The sequence below is a fragment of the Ornithodoros turicata genome, chromosome 7, assembly GCF_037126465.1.
Source record: "Ornithodoros turicata isolate Travis chromosome 7, ASM3712646v1, whole genome shotgun sequence".
NCBI classification, from domain to species: Eukaryota; Metazoa; Arthropoda; class Arachnida; order Ixodida; family Argasidae; genus Ornithodoros; species Ornithodoros turicata.
In genome coordinates, this window is record NC_088207.1 from 47,173,825 (window position 1) to 47,194,659 (window position 20,835).

Consider the following 20,835-nt stretch of genomic DNA (forward strand, 5'->3'; position numbering starts at 1 on the left):
AAATGTCGGCACCCAGTTAATACAGGTAATATATAGCTTGGATAGCCTGGGGTTAATAGCGAACTGTATTTTGGCTCGTGATTGGCCAGAGAGCTCAAAAAGTGGGTGGAGCTCCAGGTATAGGCATGTTCCATTAATGGCCAGACTCCCTTTGGCATTCACGGCTCTGCCAGAGGGGACGGGGGGGGGGGGGGGGCAAAGCGCACAACTCCCTCACCTGTTTTCCTGTGGAGACGGACGCCGCGGGCTGTGCGGGTGTTCAGAGATCCATTTTCTTATATGACATCTGAGAAAAATCATGACGACCTATCAATAAAGAGCGCACAATTTTTACGAGTGACCTTGAGGATCCAGTGCGGGCAAGGCCCCCTGGCGGACCTCTGTAGCAGTTTTACCACGTGGTTTTACCATGGTAGTGGTGGGTATCGTGCATGGTATCGTGCGACGTGAGGCAGTTACGTCAACATCTTGTGGAGTGTGTGCTTTCTGACAAACAATGGTGCAGGAGCACACCGGACAGTAGTACTAGTCACTAAATGCACTCTATGGCAGGGGCGTAGCCACAAAAATATTTCGGGAACGGCTCTAGTTCTACGTTGGGATGCCGAACCATATGTGCAATGGACCACCGCAAGTGCTAATCAGTAGACTCCGGATACTGGAGGCCCTTCGAGAGCCGAGGACAACAAAAATGAGATTGAAACATATACCGCTCTGTAATAGACGTTTATTCAGTCGCCGTTAGCACTACTTTTCGGCAGACGTTTAAGTATCGACCATTGTATATCCCAACTGGTCACCTTTCAGAGTCCCTCTATACAGCGTGTTTTTGTTTCAGCTGGTTCAACTCATTTTATTGTAATAGCGTTGGTTAGTCTTGATATGGTAAGACGTGAACCGCCCTGTGAAAAGTAATTAGCCTGGAACAGTCACTGGAGCGTCCACTTCGAGACGCGAACAATATACACACTCAAGAAATCCTTTTTACAATATGTGCACGAGTCGTTGCGTTTCGCCAGGTGACTAGAAGGCAAGCGTTGCTCGAATGCCCTTAAACTCGGGAGACATCGCTAAAGCCCATTACAGGCCGCCATTATGGGAGTCATTCCATCACCTCTAGTGGCGCTTAAATTATCGTGAGATCTTGGGGTGTTTTTTTGTTCTTGGTTATCTAAGAATAGGGAGCGGACACCGGTCAAAGGCTGGAAGACGCAACGGGATCGCTGACGGCGGCTAAAATGAAGAAGGCTACAGTTAGCAGCCCTGTTCCCGTGAAGTCGCCCGCAGCCGTGATGAAAGGAATGGCAGCGTTGTCCGGGTCGATCTTCCACCACCACAGCCAGTAAACGAGTGTTCGAGACATCATGAGAAGCACCGCGACCTGAAAGAAATGAGGTGCACGTATATTGTCCACAGTTCCATATCGAAAAGCCACTGCTATATCATTAGGAGTCCAGGGTTGCCAGACTTGGCTACTGGCGCCGAAATTTGGGCAACCTGGCCATTTTCTGGCTACTTCTCTGGATACTTGTTCGCATTACATTTGACGACCCCTGCGCACCTAAAATGGAGTTAGTCTTCGTCGTGCACCACATAATGCCAAAGTACGCACAGTGCGGTCATTCTTGTTTCGTTTGATGCAATGATTTATCCAGACCCCCCCCCCCCGCCCCTACACCCCAAAATCTGCAGGAGACCCCCTAAAATTTGTGAGATTGCGCAATATTTCGTCAAAAGCATGTAAAGACACCCCCCTTGCGGAGCCCAACACCCCCTCAAGGACGAAATTCTGGGTAAACCATGGTTTGATGATCGGGCTTCTCAGTATCTACGATGTCCATCGGACTGTTTTGTTTGCCTGCTGGCGTTTTGGCACTCTCTACAGAGTCCGTCATTCAACAGATGATGCCTGCACACAACTGGCTATGGATTGGCTACATACAAGGGAAATTGGCTACTTTTGGCTACTTTTTCATGACGCGTTGGAGTCTTTTCAGGATTTTGACCTGACATGCCTGGTTAGGACTGTGCATGTGCGACGGACGAAGTGGTTTTCCATCGCCCAGAAAGGTGAGCAGGTTTTAGGGCACGGCGTTGGTCTGCTGGGTTTGACCAGGGACCAAGCAATACGCCACAACGGAGACGAAGTGTCTGCCCACTCACAAGGCAGCAACCAGGGGGTATTCATAGACTACGGCATGGGTCCACAGAAGAAACCCTATGCGCTTCACCTTGAAATGTTGCCACCTTATTTGGGTGAGCAACCGATGAAGTCACTCCCGGGCAATAGGGGAAGAAGGAAACTGGGAAGCTGCACAGACAGCTGACCTATTTGCATAGCTTATTTTGTCGTGGTGAGAGGGCGAGAGCCTAGCTCATTTAAAGACACTGAAGGCTGGTTCATGCTGCTGCGTTTACGGTTTCGCTTATGCTTACGGCAAATCGTCACCGTGGCAACAGAGCCCCGCTCTCCGCAAACGCAGTGCGTAAGCGGAACGGAAGAAGTGTGTGGGGGGGGGGGGGAGGGGTGATGTAGGGGGAAGGTGCGGTCAGCCTGCTTTGAAGTGGCGGCTCGGTGCACCCAGGGGAGGGTGAAAGACGAAGGGGAGAGATGATGGTGGAACAGGAGAGGGAGGGTTGTGCTAACCCTCTTGCTCTGGGATTTGGGTAGTCCAAGATGACTACCCACCACAGAAGGCATGCGATCATTCCTCAATAGTCATTCCTTCATTGGGGTGCTCCCTGTACCGCGGTAACCGCCAGGATTAGTGGAACACCGCAAGCCAAGTGTATACGTTAGGAGGTGCGGCGCATGTGCACTGTACGCGCGGGGAGCTCACGGGAGCGCGGGAAGCACGCGGTGGCTGCGGCGCTTCCCTTTTCTCCCTATAGGGGATGCGCTGTGAACGGCGCACGTTCATCGGAGGAACGTAACGCTATGACGCAACGATGTGAACAAGGACTACGAGAGCGGCAACGGTGAACCTGTTCCGCAATGGAAAGCACGTAGACGCAAGCGTAAAATGCAGCAGTGTGAACGAGCCTTTCGTCCAGACCTGAAAGTTTGGTTGTGCGGGCACTTGAGAAGGACATGTACCAAGTTTTCGAATTCAACGCACGGCAGAGGAGCCACTTGTCGCAAGCGATAACGCAACTAAGGAGTAAAAGTGACATTGAGTCACACCCCAGTTAACCCAAGCAGCAAAATGTACTAAAAGTCGAGTGCAATAGGGGTGGATGGTATGTGTCTTACCAATGTTCTTGAGTGTCATGAGTATGTTCAAGGTCTTCCACCCACCCGTCCACCCCTATTGCGCTCGACTTTCAGTACATCGTGCTGCTTGGGAAACCATCCTCACCTGAATAAGGGCGACGATAACGTAGAGTGAGCCAAAGAGCGGAGATATGGTAATACTGCCGTATCGAAGCACGTCCGTCACCACGACGAAAATGATCTGGCCCGGTATGACGATGAAGAGAAGGATGCGTGCCACCCGCGCGTTCTCGGCTGAAATTTAACGACACATTTGGAGCACTTTCTACTGCGTACCACAGGTGAGCGTGCATGTGCTGGGCATAACTTACGGTGCCCGAAAAAGATGGTAAGGGGCCCTGCACATTTCGTCTGGTCTTGCGGAGGCATGACACCCCGATCCCCGTACCGGTTCAAGAAGGTAGACAGGCGGCAGCAGAAGATAGCTGCTAGGTTGCCTCCCACAGCTGAAAAAGGGTAAAATCGTGTATTATTTTCATAGGTGCAATACCAGGGACGTGCTTCATAAAGCCGGTAGTCCTGAAGCCACTGTATCTGGCACTGGTGATATTTACCAGGCGCACATAGTTTTAACATTATTTGTATGTATTACGTTTGTGCACAGGCGTATTTTGTTTCACTCGCATGGTTCTTCAGGATTCCGCGTCACGAGATCCAACGGGTCAAGAGATCCATCGAGTCAAGAGATCCACCGATGGATCTCTTGACTCGGTTGGATCTCTTGACTCGTCTGAGGATTTGCCAGGCTTGTATCTATTGACCCCTTTGTGTTACGTCGTTAACTCTGACATCGCTAAGCAGAAATTACTCGTATCGGAATACGGGAGACTCGTTTTACGTGCGATATATATAGAATACAAATGCAGGTGACAAATCACCATCTCATTTTTATTGACTTAGTTACTTACTTTGTAACACATAGCGCAGTCCAAGAAAAGCCGACAGTTCTATGTCATTTCTGCTAAAAACAGGTGGTTGCATTGTAAGATCAACCTGTTTGTAACACAGGATTTATAGAAGTGCTGTCATTTTCTTTTCATTTTCTTTTTTTTTTTCGACAGCGCTTCGTGTTAGAGATTATTTCTACAGTTAGCGTGGGCTACGTACACTCACGTTGGGTGGGCCGGCCGCTGTTTCAAACACGTTGATTAATCAAACACTTTTCGTATCACATCAGGCTCGTAGTCGAAGAGCCAAGTCTCTGTTGTGGACAGAAGTTCTACATGGCGGAGCCGCCTGATCATGGACTCTCTCGGGGTACGAAAGATAGCTTCATATGCCCGAACACCACCTTTTTTTTTTCATTTGTGTGTGTGTGTGTGTTTCTATATCAAGTTTTACCTTAATTTTTCCCGCCGTCCACAAAACAACAAAGACAAAGCACTTTGCGGCTGGGCCCATTATTACCGGTAACAAACTTCAGTTCTGGCATAACGTGGGGCCGGCTGCGCCAATGGACACAAAAGTACAAAGACAACTCTGAGTCCAGCAGTATACCCTGCATTTTTGGGTTGAGGTCAATGAGCGTGACAGGTCAATGTTGATTGGAAAGCGCAGTCATATTTTCCCGCACGGTCAGTAAAAGAACAGAATAACGTGATAAGGGTGGGGGCCAATGAAAAGAACCCGACAAGGATAAGTTTTAAGCACTGCGGCCTACGATTCTTTGTCAGTTGAGCTCAATATCCTTAGTAACAAGCATCTGTTCTTTCATAGCGTGTTACTGCGCTAGGGGCAATAGGCATAAACGTGCAAAGGCAAAAGGGGGACTCGCCGCCGTAACCTACAGCACAACCTCAGGGTTTCTCGCTGACATTTTTTTTTTTTTTGTGAGTGTGCGTGTGTGGTTGTGGTAAGAAGAGAGAAAACGCCGAAGAGTTACTTCCTAACTTAATACTACGTACAGCGCTATCGTTCTGTAATGAACATGGTAAGGGACATAGACTTTCTTTCTTGTCGGGAATCCTGACAAGTATAACGCTTTGACTGATTGGATCTCTTGACTCGCCTGTCACGTGACCGGTTGGATCTCCCGACTCGACGGATCTCTTGACTCGTTGGATCTCTTGACCGGAAGCGTTCTTCAGAGAATAGGCATTCCATGCGGTTATGTGTGTTGCTGCCCAAGCAACAGGTGCCACTGATGTATACAGACGGGGTAGCGACTGCTCTTGTCCATATTTTTTTTTTTTGACCGTGTCCTTTTGCACCGACAATGTAATGCTTCTGCCATTTCACTTGCTGCCAAGTTATCTCCTGCCCCCATTTGTAGTTAAAAAGCATAAATTCACTCGGCGCTCCCCAGTCAGCACCTATAGTTTAATGCTTTCAATGCCACCAAACTGCACGGCTTCACGGTGACCGAAGAAAAGAAACACTGCCAATGGTAACGTCTTACCGTTTACTGCTGAGAGGTGTAGCGCGATGCCAGGAAACTTTATGACGGAGTAATCCAGGATGTAGCCGCCAAAACTGTAAACATCGTGAGACCATCATATTCCGAACTTTTTATGTCGCAGCACGATATACTATAGAGGAACGCGTGTAATGTACCTGGAAATTACGACTGCCGTGAGGATGGGTATCCAACCCACGGTGAGCACGGTCCGAGTCATTGTATTGCGATGAGCGACGAAGAACCAAAATGGCAAAAGTAATATACAAAGGCCGAATACCGATGGGGTCATATAAGGAGAATCTGCAACAGGTACACAGAGAGACCTTCCAAGAAACAGTCGGAACGACACATATGTATCGGCAAGTGTCACTACACATTAAGGCGAATTCATGCGACCTCGTTAAAGTTCGCTTTCGGAGAGGGTTGGGCTCCACCGTCGCAAAATTGTTTTCTTCGCTTTGTTTTCCTCCCGCGCTCTAAAGAAGAAATGTAATCGGCGCCAGCGTGCAGAACATGCTAGGAAATGACAAAGCCATTATTTTCGTTCACAGGGATCTGGAGAAGTGCAGTAAAGCTTGTCGAATTTATTGATTGCAATCAATTACCAGGCTGTTACTGTAGGCAATGACATCATTTTGGTCCAAATATCGCGGGTGGGCGGGCCGAAGGAAGAGATTTTGTTGCATCCCCCATAGACTCTCAATTCGCCAAAAATCAGTGGATCCCGTCAGGCCTTCAAAAATGTGTCATTCCCTGGATAAGCTCGACGGGAACACGCCTGTACCTCTTTTGTGTAGAAATTTAGAGAGGTTTACGAGAACCCTGCGAACGAAAATTCCCCATAGACTTTCTTAAGAAAGTGAATCCGCCTTAAATCTCGTGTATTCAGAATATATGCCGTTACAGTTCACTAATAATGTTCAAATAGCACTAATGCTCACTAAAAATGGATGTCCAATGTTCCTTACGTTTATCGAAGACCGTCTCATGCCGCGTTGCGCCTTTTACTGAGCGAGACCATCAGCTCAAAGCCGAATGCAAACATACACGGGCACTCCTCTGTTCCGGATCTATGACTACTACCTCATCGACGTACCTTTCCATAAGTATAGCTTAGAGCTGACGGTAGACAGCAAGGCAAGCGTCGTCAAGTCCCCCAGGGATGCTGCAATAGGTGCTGCCACATTGTCGGGATTGATGCCCAACTTGCGGGAGACGATCACCACTGTCGTCATAACGGTGCCTGTATAGTGGGCACGTCTTAACATCTTACCACGTCACAAACTCGTGTACGGCTCGCGTCAAGGTTAACTTGAACACCGCTCCGGCCTGCGAAGCTGGAAGAGAGCCACCCTGGCGGAGCCTAGCAGAGAACAACGCCTTCATAACACCCTCCGCCGTTATTTCTACTAAGTACCACCAGGGTTCGCAGGCCGGAATGGCGTTCAAGTTAACTCTGATGCCAGCTGCACAAGTGTACGATGGACTCACTGAGTACGAGGCTGGCGATGTTCGCAGCGATGACCCCGCAAGCGAACAGCATGCTAGCATAGAGGAATGTGATACTGGAGTAATCGGTGAACAGACCCTTGAGCAGTGCCAGACAGCAGGCAGTCAGGGACACCAATGTCGACTGGCACTGAGGACCACAGGGAAACGACTCACATTATAACGCGCCGTGCAAAGAGTGCACCGTTTCCTCCCGTTCATATACACACCTGCAAAAGGGCCATGTTGCTTCCGACTTGCTTCAATTGTTCTCGAAGTTTATCGAGGTTGCCTAGGTTTGCCTACACGTCGACATCGAGAAATGTAGTTAACGAAGTAAACGACTGTGTGGACAGTGAGCCATTGCCACCGAGGTCACGTGGCCCAAGGCAAATTGAGTTCGCGTTCTATCCATTATAAATCATATACTTGGGCCGGTTTTAATCGATAGAGAACATGATGAATGTAGCTGCGCGAGAGAGTACCTTGGCGGCAGTGGCTCTCTTGCGGTCAAAAGACACTACGCACGTTATTCAGGTTATGACATGAGCAACGACAGGTTCATATAGGTGGATCCAATAATATTCGCTAGTTGGCAAGGAGAGTGCGCTCCTCCAAAGTGGGACAATCACCTTCAAAGTCATATGAGGGCATATGACACGTATGGACATATTTATAAATAGAATGGTCTCTTAGTTGCATATTGGCATTGTTGAAGAGTCGGGTGGTATAACAATTAATCATTTTAACTACCCCCTGCCGTCTTTTTTTTTTTTCGAACTATACTGTTGTAGTAGTATACTCTCCTAGGGAATAAAAGGAGCAACTACGCCTTCAAGTCCCCCAGGTTGCAATTACACCCCATTTAGTCCCCTTACCCTGAAATTTACTCCCCAGCACTGCAAACAGTCCCAAATCTCGCATAAATTTCCCTGTATATAGTCCCTAGAGGGACTAACTGAGGGACGTTAGTCCCGAGAGTGACTAATGGTTCTGACAATGCATCTACTCACAAAAAGAACTGAAATTACTCTTTCTTTTTTTCTTTGTTAACGTACATTTTACGTATTTCCCGTTCGTGACGATTGCAAAAACGTCATAGCGTTACGGCTTGGTTTAGTGTTAGACGAATAGTTAAACTAATTTTCTAATTATTCTCGTTATTAATATCAAATTATACAATTACATTAAAAGTCACCAAAGTAAATTCTACGCCCGAAACCTCGCGGGTCTACCCAACGGAGAGAACCTCTTCATGGGTCCGCCTTCGAACCGGTTGTAGACTCTACGATGAAGACACTATATAGGTCAGCTGTCTGCGCAGCCCTTCTGTTTCCTTCTCTCCCCTATTACCCGTGGAGCGACCCAAATCTCCCAAACATTTCCAGGTTGAGTCAATGAGAGAGCAAGAGTTCCTTCGCTAAGACCCGGTGTGTAGAAACATCACGTATGACCAAGGTACGATGCCCTCTTGTCCAAAAGGCGTTATGTCAGCAGTCGCTAAAGAGCCGCAGTTAGCGATCAATCAACCACAATCAATTTCAAGCAGGGGACTAACTTTTTCGAGGGGGGATGGTCCTTTTTTCTGCTGATCCTTTAGCATCTGGAACAGCCAAAAGACAGCTGTGAAATTAGAAGGCGTCACTAACATGCATCTTGGTTTTCTTTGGGAACGTTACAGTAGCATGCCATGCCGTTATTGTCATTCCACGTTGCAAGGCATAATTCGTAGAAGCATGCGCTCATACATGCACAGTATACTTTGAAAGTCGAGTATTTTGTATATTTGACATTTCCAGACAACGTCAGCGTCTTGCTTGCTCTGGGGATCCCAGTAGGAGACGATGAGATCCCGTTCGACGACAAGACGTGCAGGCTCCATCCGACAACCACTATATGCTATTGGATTCCATCTGATCTATTCTGTGACAGCGACAGGCAAAGTAAAACAGCAAACGTGTGGTATGCTGGTGAAGTGATTGCCACGTCTTTCCTGGGGCTTCTACTTCGATGTATACACGTTCATCGGATCGCTGCATTCTAAACTTTTCGAATCGCAGTCTGAAGACTTCCAAAGATGTGGGGCCAGCTGTGAGCTTCAGCTTTTACGAACATTGATACGTCTGTACTATAACAACAAGAACACGTCCGAGCTGCTGCTTACATACCAGAAGCCCGAATCGCGCCGTTAACCTGGGACATTTCGGGGGACATATTCTTTCCTACACCCAGCGCAATACCTTTTCCCTCGCCTCGTCACTACCTACGCGTATGTTTGCTTCCGATTTCTTCGCGGGATGTTTAACGTTAATCCCTACAGTGTTCACTCTGACCTTTCCCCCTTCCTTTATCTTTAATAAACATATTCCACCCCCCACCCCCCCTACAGTAAGTTATTCTATAGCTTCAACATAGCGATTACAGTGCCCGTGATGTTTTTGTCACGGCTGGGAAACCGTGGCGGTTGTCGTTGTCGGACAGAAAACAGTTTTCGTTGCAGAAAACTGTTTTCTTATGTTTGTGTTGCCTTATGTTAGTACATGCACACTGCTCATGCTTAATCGTCGTGCTGTACATTTTTCATGTCGTTAGTAAGGAAAAGACGCTGATGGGCATAAATAAGCAATCGGTTCTGGTCATTCGTAGGTTGCGTATTCAAATCAAGAACGAGTCACGATTCATGGGCAATGCTCTGTGTACGCGGTGTGTACTGGAACATCGAAAAAATGCCCATCGCCTCTTTTGTTGAAATTCGGCTCGCATAACGCGCGTATCGTGGTCGTGTATAACCCAGTTCGTTTGCGGAAGGCACGCCATACACTTTGCGAGATGCATTCTGAAAATATAATTTGGAAACTCATTCTTGGACTTTACACTGTGCGGAGAAATAATGTATTTACCAAAAATCGTTAGAGATTCATTCCATTCGCGCGCCCTAACGCTCCTTTACATTTCTTCGCCGAACTCTCTTGGGTTCCGCATGTCATCCAGAACTTACCCCCATTACTGCCGTCGCTGCTTTTGCGATGAACATATGCAAACACAGCAGGGAATATCGAACTTGTACAATTCTTCTTCGGTCTCACTATATGTAGTCCGGGGGAGTCCTTGAGTGTACCGTGTCCATTTCATCAGGGGGTTACACGTAGAGTTTTTATTATTATTCATTTTCTTTTCTTTTTTTTTACGTGTGACACCCGACTCCCGGACAAAAGGCTCACCGCACCGCCCGCTTCTTTTCATAATGGAATATTTATTGTCTACATGAACTGACCCACTCCCCAACGGGTGAAATACGTAAAGTGGTCTCCTGATCTAACTTTGGTCAGTCACGACAGGTGCCAAAAGTCAATTTTTCTCCTCAGCCCACTCACGTCGTCCTGACCTAAAGATGTTTATTAGTGCCCAAGAATGTAATAAATAAAGCAGTTGTAAAAGAAGAGTCAAGCAAAGCGGTGAGCTTTTGTCCGGTGAGCTTTTGTCCGCGCCCTGTGCCACCCACGCGTCGATGAAACGCGCGTGACCCATCAGCGTAGATGCGTGCAACAGTAATAGAACGACACATAATTGAACGGGTGAAATCCTTACTTGTGTAGATAGCCTTGCAACCAGCGTCATCTCCAGGTTTCCGTTGAGACCCAGAAGTGGAGGTATGAGTACGAAGAGTTCCCGGTAAGCACCGTAGACGGGCCAGTCCTACAAATGAAAGTGAATTGGCACACACCTTGAACAGCCGCGAGTAATGCAATGTATGCGGCGACCGCTGACAATTTTCTCAATTAAATGTGTGCGTACACTCTCTTAGAAAAAGAGATTGCACAATAACAACAATAACTTTATTTGCGACGATGATTGGTTTAGGTTTAGGTTTGCCGGGAGTTTCATCGCCAGGGGGCGATACTCTCACGAAGGCAAGAGACAGGACACGATACTCTCAGGACACGAAGGCAAGAGTCCAAGAGACACGAAGTGTCTTCTCCTTATACTCATGGAAATGTTACCCAGAAGTTCATCACACCAGCTCGCTCGCGTTGTGACTTCTTTGGTCCTTTTGGGGGTTTCCGGTAAAAATAGCCCCTAGTTGCCTGGGCGGAAATAAAGGTCCCGCAGGGTTCTGTGCGCCCAAAAATACAGGAGCGTGGACAGCCGATGAAACGGATCACAGCCGACTAAGCGCAATAATTTGCTCTCCTGATTTGTTAAAATTGGGAGGCTTTTTTCTTCAACACTGATGGTAAAGGACAATAAAAGCTGCACGCCATTCAATGAATGAGGAACATGGAACCGATATCATTCGCTGCAGCAGACTGCGTCTGTTCCTTCTGTTCCTCTCTCTCTCTTTTTTTCTTCAAGGTTAGGAAGCGATTCTCCAATGTGCTGCTGCTGCCTTCTGCGTATTTCTGGCAGATACGTGGCAAAGGGCAATGAAACAGTGAACAGTGAATGAAAGGGCGTACAGGTTTTATTGTCCATAAACATCGACACAGAAAGGATGCAGGGGACAACTGTAAAACGCGTGTATGACCAACACTAGAAAAATATAGTATCCAGGTCCGGTGCAGTGAATGATGTCGCTTTTGTGTTCACCATAGAGTGGCGATTACCCGTTAACACATGAAAACAACAACAAAAAAGAAAAAGCCTATGTATCCCAATCTAAAAAGTCGGGAGGGCAAATGGTAACACTCGGTCGGCTGTGATGTGTTCCATCAGCTATTAACAACCACGCCCCTGTACACTGCGGGACAATATTTTCCCTACAATTTACTTGTTTCTTAACTTCTGCACAGCTGTCTAGCATGCAGTGACACGCAACATAAGGGTTCTTCAAATCGGCATTTACTCGTCGAAGAAAAGTCGCAACGCCGAATGAAGGACACGCAAGCGCACATCAGAGCAGATACTGCAACTCGAGCTTCAGGCACATGACGTGTGACACGAGAGGACCGAGTCTTACCTTGACGTAGTCCAGGAGCAAACTTGCCGCAACAGAGCCCATACCGGCGAGTAGGAAAGGAAAGAAGACCTGCACGCAGGTGGTGTACCACTTCTCGGAAGCGAACGCATCATCTTCATCTTTTTCCAGGTGATCCCTGCTCCCACTAAGGCTCGCAGTCGTCTGAATAACCACCGGAGGGCACTTGGACTCACCTCCGCCGCCATCGCTGCTGCCGCCGTTCACAGTGGACACAGCTACAACACGAGTAGCGAAGCACAGCATTACTACACCCCCGCGTTCGCAGAAGAGCACTGAACGGCTCTGGCGAGTGACAGAAGCAAAACTTTTCGTAATCTCTCTCGCAGTCGTAAGCATACACACTCGCATCGTCTTGTTCGCCGCAGACAATTGTTTCGCTCCGTCAAGGTGATGGTGTTATGAGGATCCATTTTAGAGAGTCTTCAGGCGTGTCCTCTAGAGGAACTTGACCTTTGTTCGTAGGATGGAGAAGTCTCGAACACGACTGCGTATTCGCGTTCAAGGTGGAGGCCGTGACCTCTTTTAATGCGCGCACTCAACCACGGTCCTTTTTCTTTCTGTCAAACTGCAAAATACTGACGAACTCAACGCGTGCTGCGATTGTTATTTTCTAAAGGGCGTTGCTTTGTAGCTCATGTCATATGTCTCCGCTGGTGCAAAATAGACACTTCCATCTTTCAACGCTAAAATCTTAGGCAATTTGAGACTTTGTATGTATTCGTCCTTTCTATGTTGTTCCAGCCTCAGAACATCAGTTCTCTCACAGACACTTCCCGTTGTGATTCAGAGAAAGAGATAAAGAAAACAGTTGGTAAGCTGAGAATAGCGTAACAGAGCGACCTCGCTTCACGGAAGTACCGTTAGAGACTTCACAAACTGCGGAGAAGGTAGAATACTTTACGCCATATGTCTGACGTCAAAGAAACTAATGTTTGCTAAAGAATTTGTTACAGGCTGAAACGTGAGCATGTGTGCCTAACGGGATACTGGTGCTGCCGGACGCAGCGAAATTAGTATTGGTGAATGCGATCCACCCCAATGTGCTACAACAAGCAGAACATTGCAAGCGCAAGATCAGGTGATTCACCCTCATGATTTCAAAGTTGTTTCGGCGTGGACCTGCTTCACCTAGCAGCTTTACGAAAGGTGTTGCCTTACGAAAATAATCGCGCTTGTTTCTGCGCACGCTATTGCCTGGGAGGCCTTTGTTGATGTCGGCATTGATATACAGGGTGTCTCAGTTAAATCCCCGTGCTAAATAATTCGCGAACGGGTGCACCAATACAGGAACTTTCTTTTTTTACAAGTACCTGTCCGATACTACCTACAAGCTGCGCACCTTGTGAATGAGTGGGAGGCGCTCATTATTTAAATACAAATATGTTTCGTGAAAAAACTTAACTTCTAAAGCAACACTCTTAAAAATGAATTTCACCACATAGCACGCTCCTAGCCAAGCATCATCCCGAATGACAACGTTCTCGTCCCCGATTTGTTGAAAACGAGAGGCGGAGCCTATTTTGTGCTCATTATGTACGGCACAAAATAGGCTCCGCCTCTCGTGGAAGGGCGTCCTTTTGCGCTTCACCACGACCAGACGCGACAAAAATATGTAAACCGAAACCAGTGAATTACTGCACGAAATGACCCGCTCCGGTGGCAGATTTATCTCTAAAAGGTGTCCCTGAATGTCCCAAAAGGGGTAGTAGCCATTTCAATGCCGATGGCGCATTGCTTTAGAAGTTACGCGTCTTCAAGAGACACACTGAATTTTTATTTATATAACGGCGCCTCCCACTCACTCACATGGTTCACAGATTGTAGGGCAGATACTCGTAAAAACAGAAAGTTCGATTGGTGCACCAGTTCGCGAATCATTTAGCCCGGAGATTAAACTGAGACACCCCGTATAAAGCTGTTTCTATAGGTAACTCTACCATAATGAACCCCTACGAATTTTTTGGAACACTCCCGTACCTGCGATTCCAGATCGACCACTGGTCAGCATATATAGAGACTCCTCAGACTGGTACTTACGGATTATGTGAAGTGCCTTAGGTGAGTCGTTCGTCCACTGGCATCGCGGTCTCGTGTGTTTATTGTCCTCACGCCCGCAGCCCGTGCTCTGGTAGGTGGGAAACCTCCGGCAGCCCTGCAGGATACCATCAGACTGGCTACGACACGCAGGCAGTGGAGGGACGGTGATGCTGTACACCGGCAACGGGGCAAGGTCTCCGCTAGAACAGCGTAGGCTCTTACTGCACGACCACAAGACAGAGAAGGTAATCAGTACACCGCGTCTCCAGCGCTACGTAACTGCAAAAATGTTCAAACGAGACGTTACAACAATGCGTCCCCTTCGATGTCACTGTCGAAATGGCGCTACACTCCCACAAAGGGGACGATAGGCGGCCATCGGCAAAGGGATTAAACCTGACGGGGTCAGGTCTATCTGCACGAGGGCATAGTGCAACGGTTTTTTTGCATATTGCGCACATCCTTTGGTTTAGTTTGGTTTTAAGAAAAATAATAAATATAAAAAATAAAAACAAATATTTAATGAATTTTAAAAATACAAATTTAATAAATTAAATAATAATAAATAAATATTTCATAAGTTAAAAAATACAAAAACGGAGATTTTGGCTTCACACATCCTTTATTTATTGGAAAAACTGACCCGTTTCGTTGTCAAGATTTCGAAGACGAGAGCACAAACGATGTAGGAGCACAATTTTAGTAGAAAATACTCGTTTACGGGTGAAACGTGCATGAGTGAGCATATACTGTAACAATCCAAAAAGATAGAAAGAAAAAAGCAAAGCAAAGCAAAGGCATGTAGAGGGAAAAAGTGATGCTGACTTCATACACACTGCTTCTTACGTAGGTAAATTGTTATACGAACATACTGTAAGTACCTTCCCCATTATTTACCTTACCACGCTCTTCCTTGTGTGGACATCTAGGTCCTTTAAGTCACTCTTCGGGTGCTAGCGCTCGCGAAGACACATGAACGGATAACGTCGGGATCGAGCTGTGCCACTCACACGGAATCCTTGCGGAAGGAGTTGATGTCCTCCGGGAAGGGCAATGATGTTCGGCACCTGGTCTCCGACCTGGATCTCTGAGGCTGAGGATGAGGCTGGGTCGCATGACCTGTGGCATCCAAGTCAACTACGGTCATGGTGTCCGGCACCCTTCAGACTCCGGGGATTTCACGGGACGAGCGAGTCAGGGGCAACATCCAGGAGGGACGACGTTCAGCCAGGTTCGTCGGGGGTTGCGCGCGCCAGGTTGTACGAGGTTTCGAGGCTTAGTTTCGAATGGAAGGCTGTGTAGGGTGTTGCAGGTACAAGTTACCTGCAGATTAAAGCGTCTCGGGCTGTTTCTCGGGATATACCTGCGCAAATAAATGGCATAGTGTGATTGGATTTGCGGAGGACACAAAGACGAAGAGCTGTACAGGGGGTTTCACGAAAAATGAGCCAAAAGTTTTTTTTTTTTTTTTTTTAAAGAGGTTCATCGCACACCAAAAAGACGGACTGCATAGAGTTACCAGTTGTGTGACGATACTCGAGATTATTTTTGTTTTGTAATTAATTATTAATTTTGTAATTGTATTAATTATTATGTGGAATTAATTAGTTTTTAATTATAAGTATCAGAGCCAAAATTTCAATGAGAAAGTTGTAGCGGATTGTACAACGATACGAAACTCGTCGTTTGCAACTTTGTCCTGAGCCGGACAAATCGTCCCCGAAAAAACACAAAGAAACGTCCCCCAGAAAAAATGTCCCCGCAATCGTCCCCACAAGAAAAGTATCAAGAAAAGCAGTTTTCGTCAAACGGCGCGTGCCCAGCTGTGGGACGTACCCCCCTCAACCGCATGGTGAACTGTCAAAAATAAGCCTAAACTAACCTAACCTCTGAAAACTGACCCAGGATCCGGTTCAAACCTAGGTCCCCACCGGGAATGATTTCTCCGCGGACGTTTTTTCCGCGGTACATTTTCTCCAGGGGACGTTTTCTCCGGGGACGATTTTTCCGGCTCACGGTTTCCGGCGCTCTTGACATTCTTGCTTGACAGCTTGGCATTGACTCTTCGCGCGTCTGCCACAGGTCCCGCGTCTGTTTTTTGCAAGTCCCAAAGTTGGACATTGGAGCCAGGAAAAAAGGGTCCGTTTGTGGTACAAAGTTGCGATCAACGGGTTTCGTGTCGTTGTATTAGCCCGCTACAATTTTCTCATTGACATTTTGGCTCTAATCCTTATAATTAAAAAAGAAAACAGACGAATTAATTTCCCGTAATTAATTAATTAATTACAAAAGAAAAAATAGTTTGAGTAACCTTACACAACTGGTAACACTATGCAGTCCGTCTTTTTGGTGTGTGATGAACCATTTTGTTTTTTAAACTCCGGGGGTCCCACAGAAGCTCCTACATGGCGCTCAGCACCTGCATAGCGAGTATGCAGGTCCCTATAGGTCGCCCGCAGGTCCGTAGGGGTACCGTAGGGGTACTGCCTAGGTCCGGGGCAGTCGTACTCAGGACCATACGTAGTATACATGGTTCTATGTTTGTGGTCGAGCCTGGCCAAATGTTCTGTACTAGTCCCACTTTTTTGCGTAATGCCTGTTTCGTTCTTCTGGCTGTCCTGTAGGTATATTTGAATATGAAAACAATGATTGGAATGATTAGCCACAAAAACAGGAAAGGCATTAGGCAAAAAGCATGTTTGATTATAGGTCCAGCCATACACGCTGTATGCAGGTTGTGGCTTGTGGGTGGCATGCATGCGAAATAAATAAAAAAAAAACTGCTGGAATACCCGTTTCTAGCTCAGCTACAGGGCCTCCGACAACAAAGATGGGGGAACAAGTGAATAGCATGAGGGTCGAAATCGAGCAGGCACAATTTTGAAGGCTCCACGTGGCAGCCTTGACCATGGGAAGGGCTTTCAGTCGTCTGGCGAATGTAGAGCCCTCAGAATGTATTGTACCACAAGGATACTGCGTACACGTGCGACGGAGAGAGCGGCCACAAGGTTACACGTTCACCACTACAAAGCTTCAGGTACTCGTACGGGACCTTCTAGAAGTTCTCTACTGATTTCAAAAGGTAGTCTCCAGTGGCAGATCTTCCGACGGGCTCTAATGACATCGGATGCACAGAAGTAACAAAATTCTGTCACCCCTCACAAACATTTTGTCATTCAGCCTTCCACGTACTAAGATTATTAGGTTGCCTAAAATCGAAACGGCATATATTTAGCAGCTTCATAACCCTCTTACCTTCACGACGATAGTGCTTCTGTCAATTTGCAATGATTCTGTCAAATTCCGGAAGAACAGTAGCACAGTACGAGGCTATTGTGCTAACTATTGTGCTGCGCGCATGGTACACGAGCAGACAATAGATCTCGTGGCATTCTTCTTCGATATACTCGACGTGAAATACATTTCGTAACCGTCTGTATACTTCCCGTCTGTTCTTCTGGCTGTAACCGCCTGTGTAGCCTTCACTACGGCAATCAATCAACCACTCGCGTTCTGACCGTTCGTGTTGCGCGTTTTAGCTGTATATAACATGCAGCACCATGAAGTCTGTACAGCAATGTGGCCTCAGCAATGTGGCCTTCGGTTAGGGAGCTCTTCGGTCTCCAAAAAACATTACACCATAAGTACGTATAACATGTATGTCTTTGCATGTCGTGCATGAATTCGCCTGCTGTCTGAATATAAGTAGTGTCCAGAGGTGAGCGGCATACAGAAAACCACCTGGAAGAAAAAAGAAAACGCGTAGGGGAACTAAAGTCCTACTGTAATACGTATACCGTACAGTCCCAACGACATGCTGGGTGCACGAATACGAGCAACACGGAAACGACCTGGTATACGATGCTCGTAAATAAATACGAGGTAACTTTACCTTGATGAATACGTGTTGGGGAATCTATCACATATATAGACTACGGTCATTCTCCTACGTGTAATACCCACACTGCCATTACCATTCCATTATTCATTCTCTCCCGTGATAATATCAATGTCAAAGCCATGACGAAATTACTGGGTCCATGGTCAAATCCAACCCACCAACTGTATGCTCTAAAAAAGAATCTGCTATCCTTTCTGGACAATGTAGGACCTTTTGGTCTTCACTGTAACGCTCATTAATGCAATGTGCATACGAAATTACGGCGAGCATAGAGTATCGCCCGAGGCGATGAAACATTGTCAATCAATCAATTATTAAAAATAAACTTGTTGCTAGACAAAAAAAAACAAAAAAAAAACAACTAATAGTATTTACCCATAGAACCGTAAGTGCACGGTGATATAATAAAATAACATGTTTTTTTTTTTGTCTTTTTTAGCAGTGGTGCAACTGACCTTTACCAGCGACTTCATACAATGCACAGGAAAAAAAAAAAAAAAAAAAGCAGTCATATAGGTACGTGACCCGACTTGAGCAACCCAGACATTTCGTCTCGGAATTCACATGATGTTTAAGATCGGAATAATAAAAACCCGATATCATCAAACGTTTGCTATATCACACACGCTCATTTCAACACTATCCAAACAGCTGCGGCTCCCTATGCAGCGTATCTTGCTGTAAACTCCGTGGCGGAAATGTCAGAAATGTTAGAAATGTCTCAGGGCTGGTGCATTCACTTGACGTTGGCAACGTATGTCCGAGTCTGTCGGAAAGACGAAGTGGACCGAACACGGAAAAGAAGAACACAAAACGAGGCGTTTGTCGCTGACTTGACTCAGAAAATTACGATACTCTTATACAACCTTCGGTGAAACACAAAAATGCATTGAACGAAAGCCTGAGAAAGGAGCGAAAGTTACCATTGCGAGGTATGGTTCCGGCGAGAGCAGACGATGATCCCCGTGTAACCGACATGAGCCGGGGGGGGTTTACGTATAGAGTCGTGTACCATGTGGTCGCCCTTACCAATCACAAAATGTTGGGCGACCTCTCAACGATGTCCTATTTCTACGCAGCTGCGCGCGGAAACATTTGAGCAGCGCACGCCATTTGAGTGCAGGTGCTCCCAGTGTTTGAAGGTTCGCACAGCTGTTTGCTCTCAGAAATCGTAAGCTAACATACACTCTTAAAAATGAACTTCACCGCATAGCACGCTCCTAGCCAACCATTATCTCGAATGATATCGTTATCTGCCCTGATTTGTTGAAAACGGGGGGCGTACGCCATTTCTGTGACACTTATGCTGTTCATAATTGTCACAGAAAAGGCGTACGCCCCCTGTTTTCAACAAATCAGGGCAGATAACGATATCATTCTCGATAATGGTTGGCTAGGAGCGTGCTATGCGGTGAAGTTCATTTTTAAGAGTGTACACTGTTAAAACAGAACTTCACCACATAGCACGCTCCTAGCCAACCATCATACCGAATGATATCATTCTGTGTCATGATTTGTTCAAAACAGGGGGGAGGCGCCTATCTGGGACAAGATAATCTGTCCCAGATAGGCGCCTCCTCCCATTTTCACCAAATCAATGCACAGAATGATATCATTCGGAATGATGGTTGGCTAGGAGCGTGCTATGTGGTGAAGTTCTGTTTTAACAGTGTAGATCAAAGAAGCTCCCGTCTAGTTGTCGAACTACGGAATTCCATACGTATCCGACCATGCTATAATTTTGGATTTAAACGAAACTTCCCCGCAGCCTTCTTTCCGAAACCTACAGTTTCTTCTGTGCTTTTTTTTTTTTTCTGCATATATACAGTTTTTGCAAATGGGTTATTCAGCCTTGCTGACGTTCTCTCGACTATTAGACGACTAATTACCTAAAACGCATTAACTCCTTAAGCTTTCGGGTAAGAGTGATATGTCGGAATGGGAGACAATCCTCGTTGAAAACCTTTGTATTTAAAAAAAATTCTGAAAGAGCCACGTACGCTGAAATATTCATCCCCGAATTTCGCTACGCAAATTAGCCGAAACCGAAACCGAGGGCATCAGGGGCGCGCAGGGAGGACAGCGCTCATTCCACGACACAAGATCACGTGCTTAGGAGCGCTGGTGATGATTGGAGTATAGAGTACTGGCCAGATGAACCGCATTGCCGCCCAGATAAGCCTCCGACGGCGAAGGCCATGCGCCCCTGAGGTGCGTGGTTTCGGTTTCGGTTTCAGCTCACTTGCATAGCAAAATTCGGCGATTAATATTTGAACGTACGTGCTCGTCTCAAGATTTTAGAACAACTGAATGGCTTTCAACGAGGATTGTACAATCTCACCGTTGCCCGAAAGTCCCTGATTAAAGAGTAATTAATTAATGAATTTTGGGTAATTAGGCATCTAGTAGTTACATACTCTCTCTTCGACTGCGAAAACGGCATCAATGCTGCTCTCATATGTAAAAAGAAAAAATCTGGAGTAGCTAAAAAAGCACCCTGTAGTACACTGATAAAACGAAGAGAACCCGTACCTTGGAATAAGTCATGATGTCTATACAGATGAACTCGCGTAGTACTATCACACACAGATATAGAGAAATTCGTTTGAACACAACTGTTCTGCTTCCCGTCCACAAAGGGCAACCCTTCCAGCGTATCGTGTTCACGTCGGTGTGTCACGTGACTCCGTCGAGCGGAGGTCTCGGCTAAATTACTAAGTAGGTATACCGGGACCCGACAGTTGGTCGAGGATATAGCG

General features: G+C 46.7%; 1 protein-coding gene across 6 annotated transcripts in view; it reads right to left on the reverse strand.

Annotated features, from left to right (window-relative positions):
* Window positions 1–709: 709 nt before the first annotated feature.
* The window catches only part of LOC135401318 (solute carrier family 41 member 3-like), a 31,752-nt gene continuing 11,626 nt past the window's right edge, over window positions 710–20,835 (reverse strand). For 4 of the 6 annotated variants that reach the window (XM_064633650.1, XM_064633653.1, XM_064633648.1 and 1 more), the window contains exons 2-13: window positions 15,186–15,538; window positions 14,176–14,396; window positions 12,118–12,353; window positions 10,749–10,856; window positions 7,391–7,462; window positions 7,164–7,311; window positions 6,769–6,915; window positions 5,828–5,972; window positions 5,673–5,746; window positions 3,586–3,720; window positions 3,360–3,508; window positions 710–1,381 (exon numbers count right to left, since the gene is read on the reverse strand). In XM_064633650.1, coding sequence (XP_064489720.1) covers window positions 1,196–1,381; window positions 3,360–3,508; window positions 3,586–3,720; window positions 5,673–5,746; window positions 5,828–5,972; window positions 6,769–6,915; window positions 7,164–7,311; window positions 7,391–7,462; window positions 10,749–10,856; window positions 12,118–12,353; window positions 14,176–14,396; window positions 15,186–15,322 — 1,758 coding nt within the window. In that variant the 5' untranslated portion in view covers window positions 15,323–15,538 and the 3' untranslated portion in view covers window positions 710–1,195. Of the gene's footprint in view, window positions 1,382–3,359; window positions 3,509–3,585; window positions 3,721–5,672; window positions 5,747–5,827; window positions 5,973–6,768; window positions 6,916–7,163; window positions 7,312–7,390; window positions 7,463–10,748; window positions 10,857–12,117; window positions 12,354–14,175; window positions 14,397–15,185; window positions 15,539–17,430; window positions 17,917–18,999; window positions 19,139–20,835 lie in introns of those variants that run through there. The other 2 variants (XM_064633649.1, XM_064633651.1) reach the window with 2 other exon arrangements.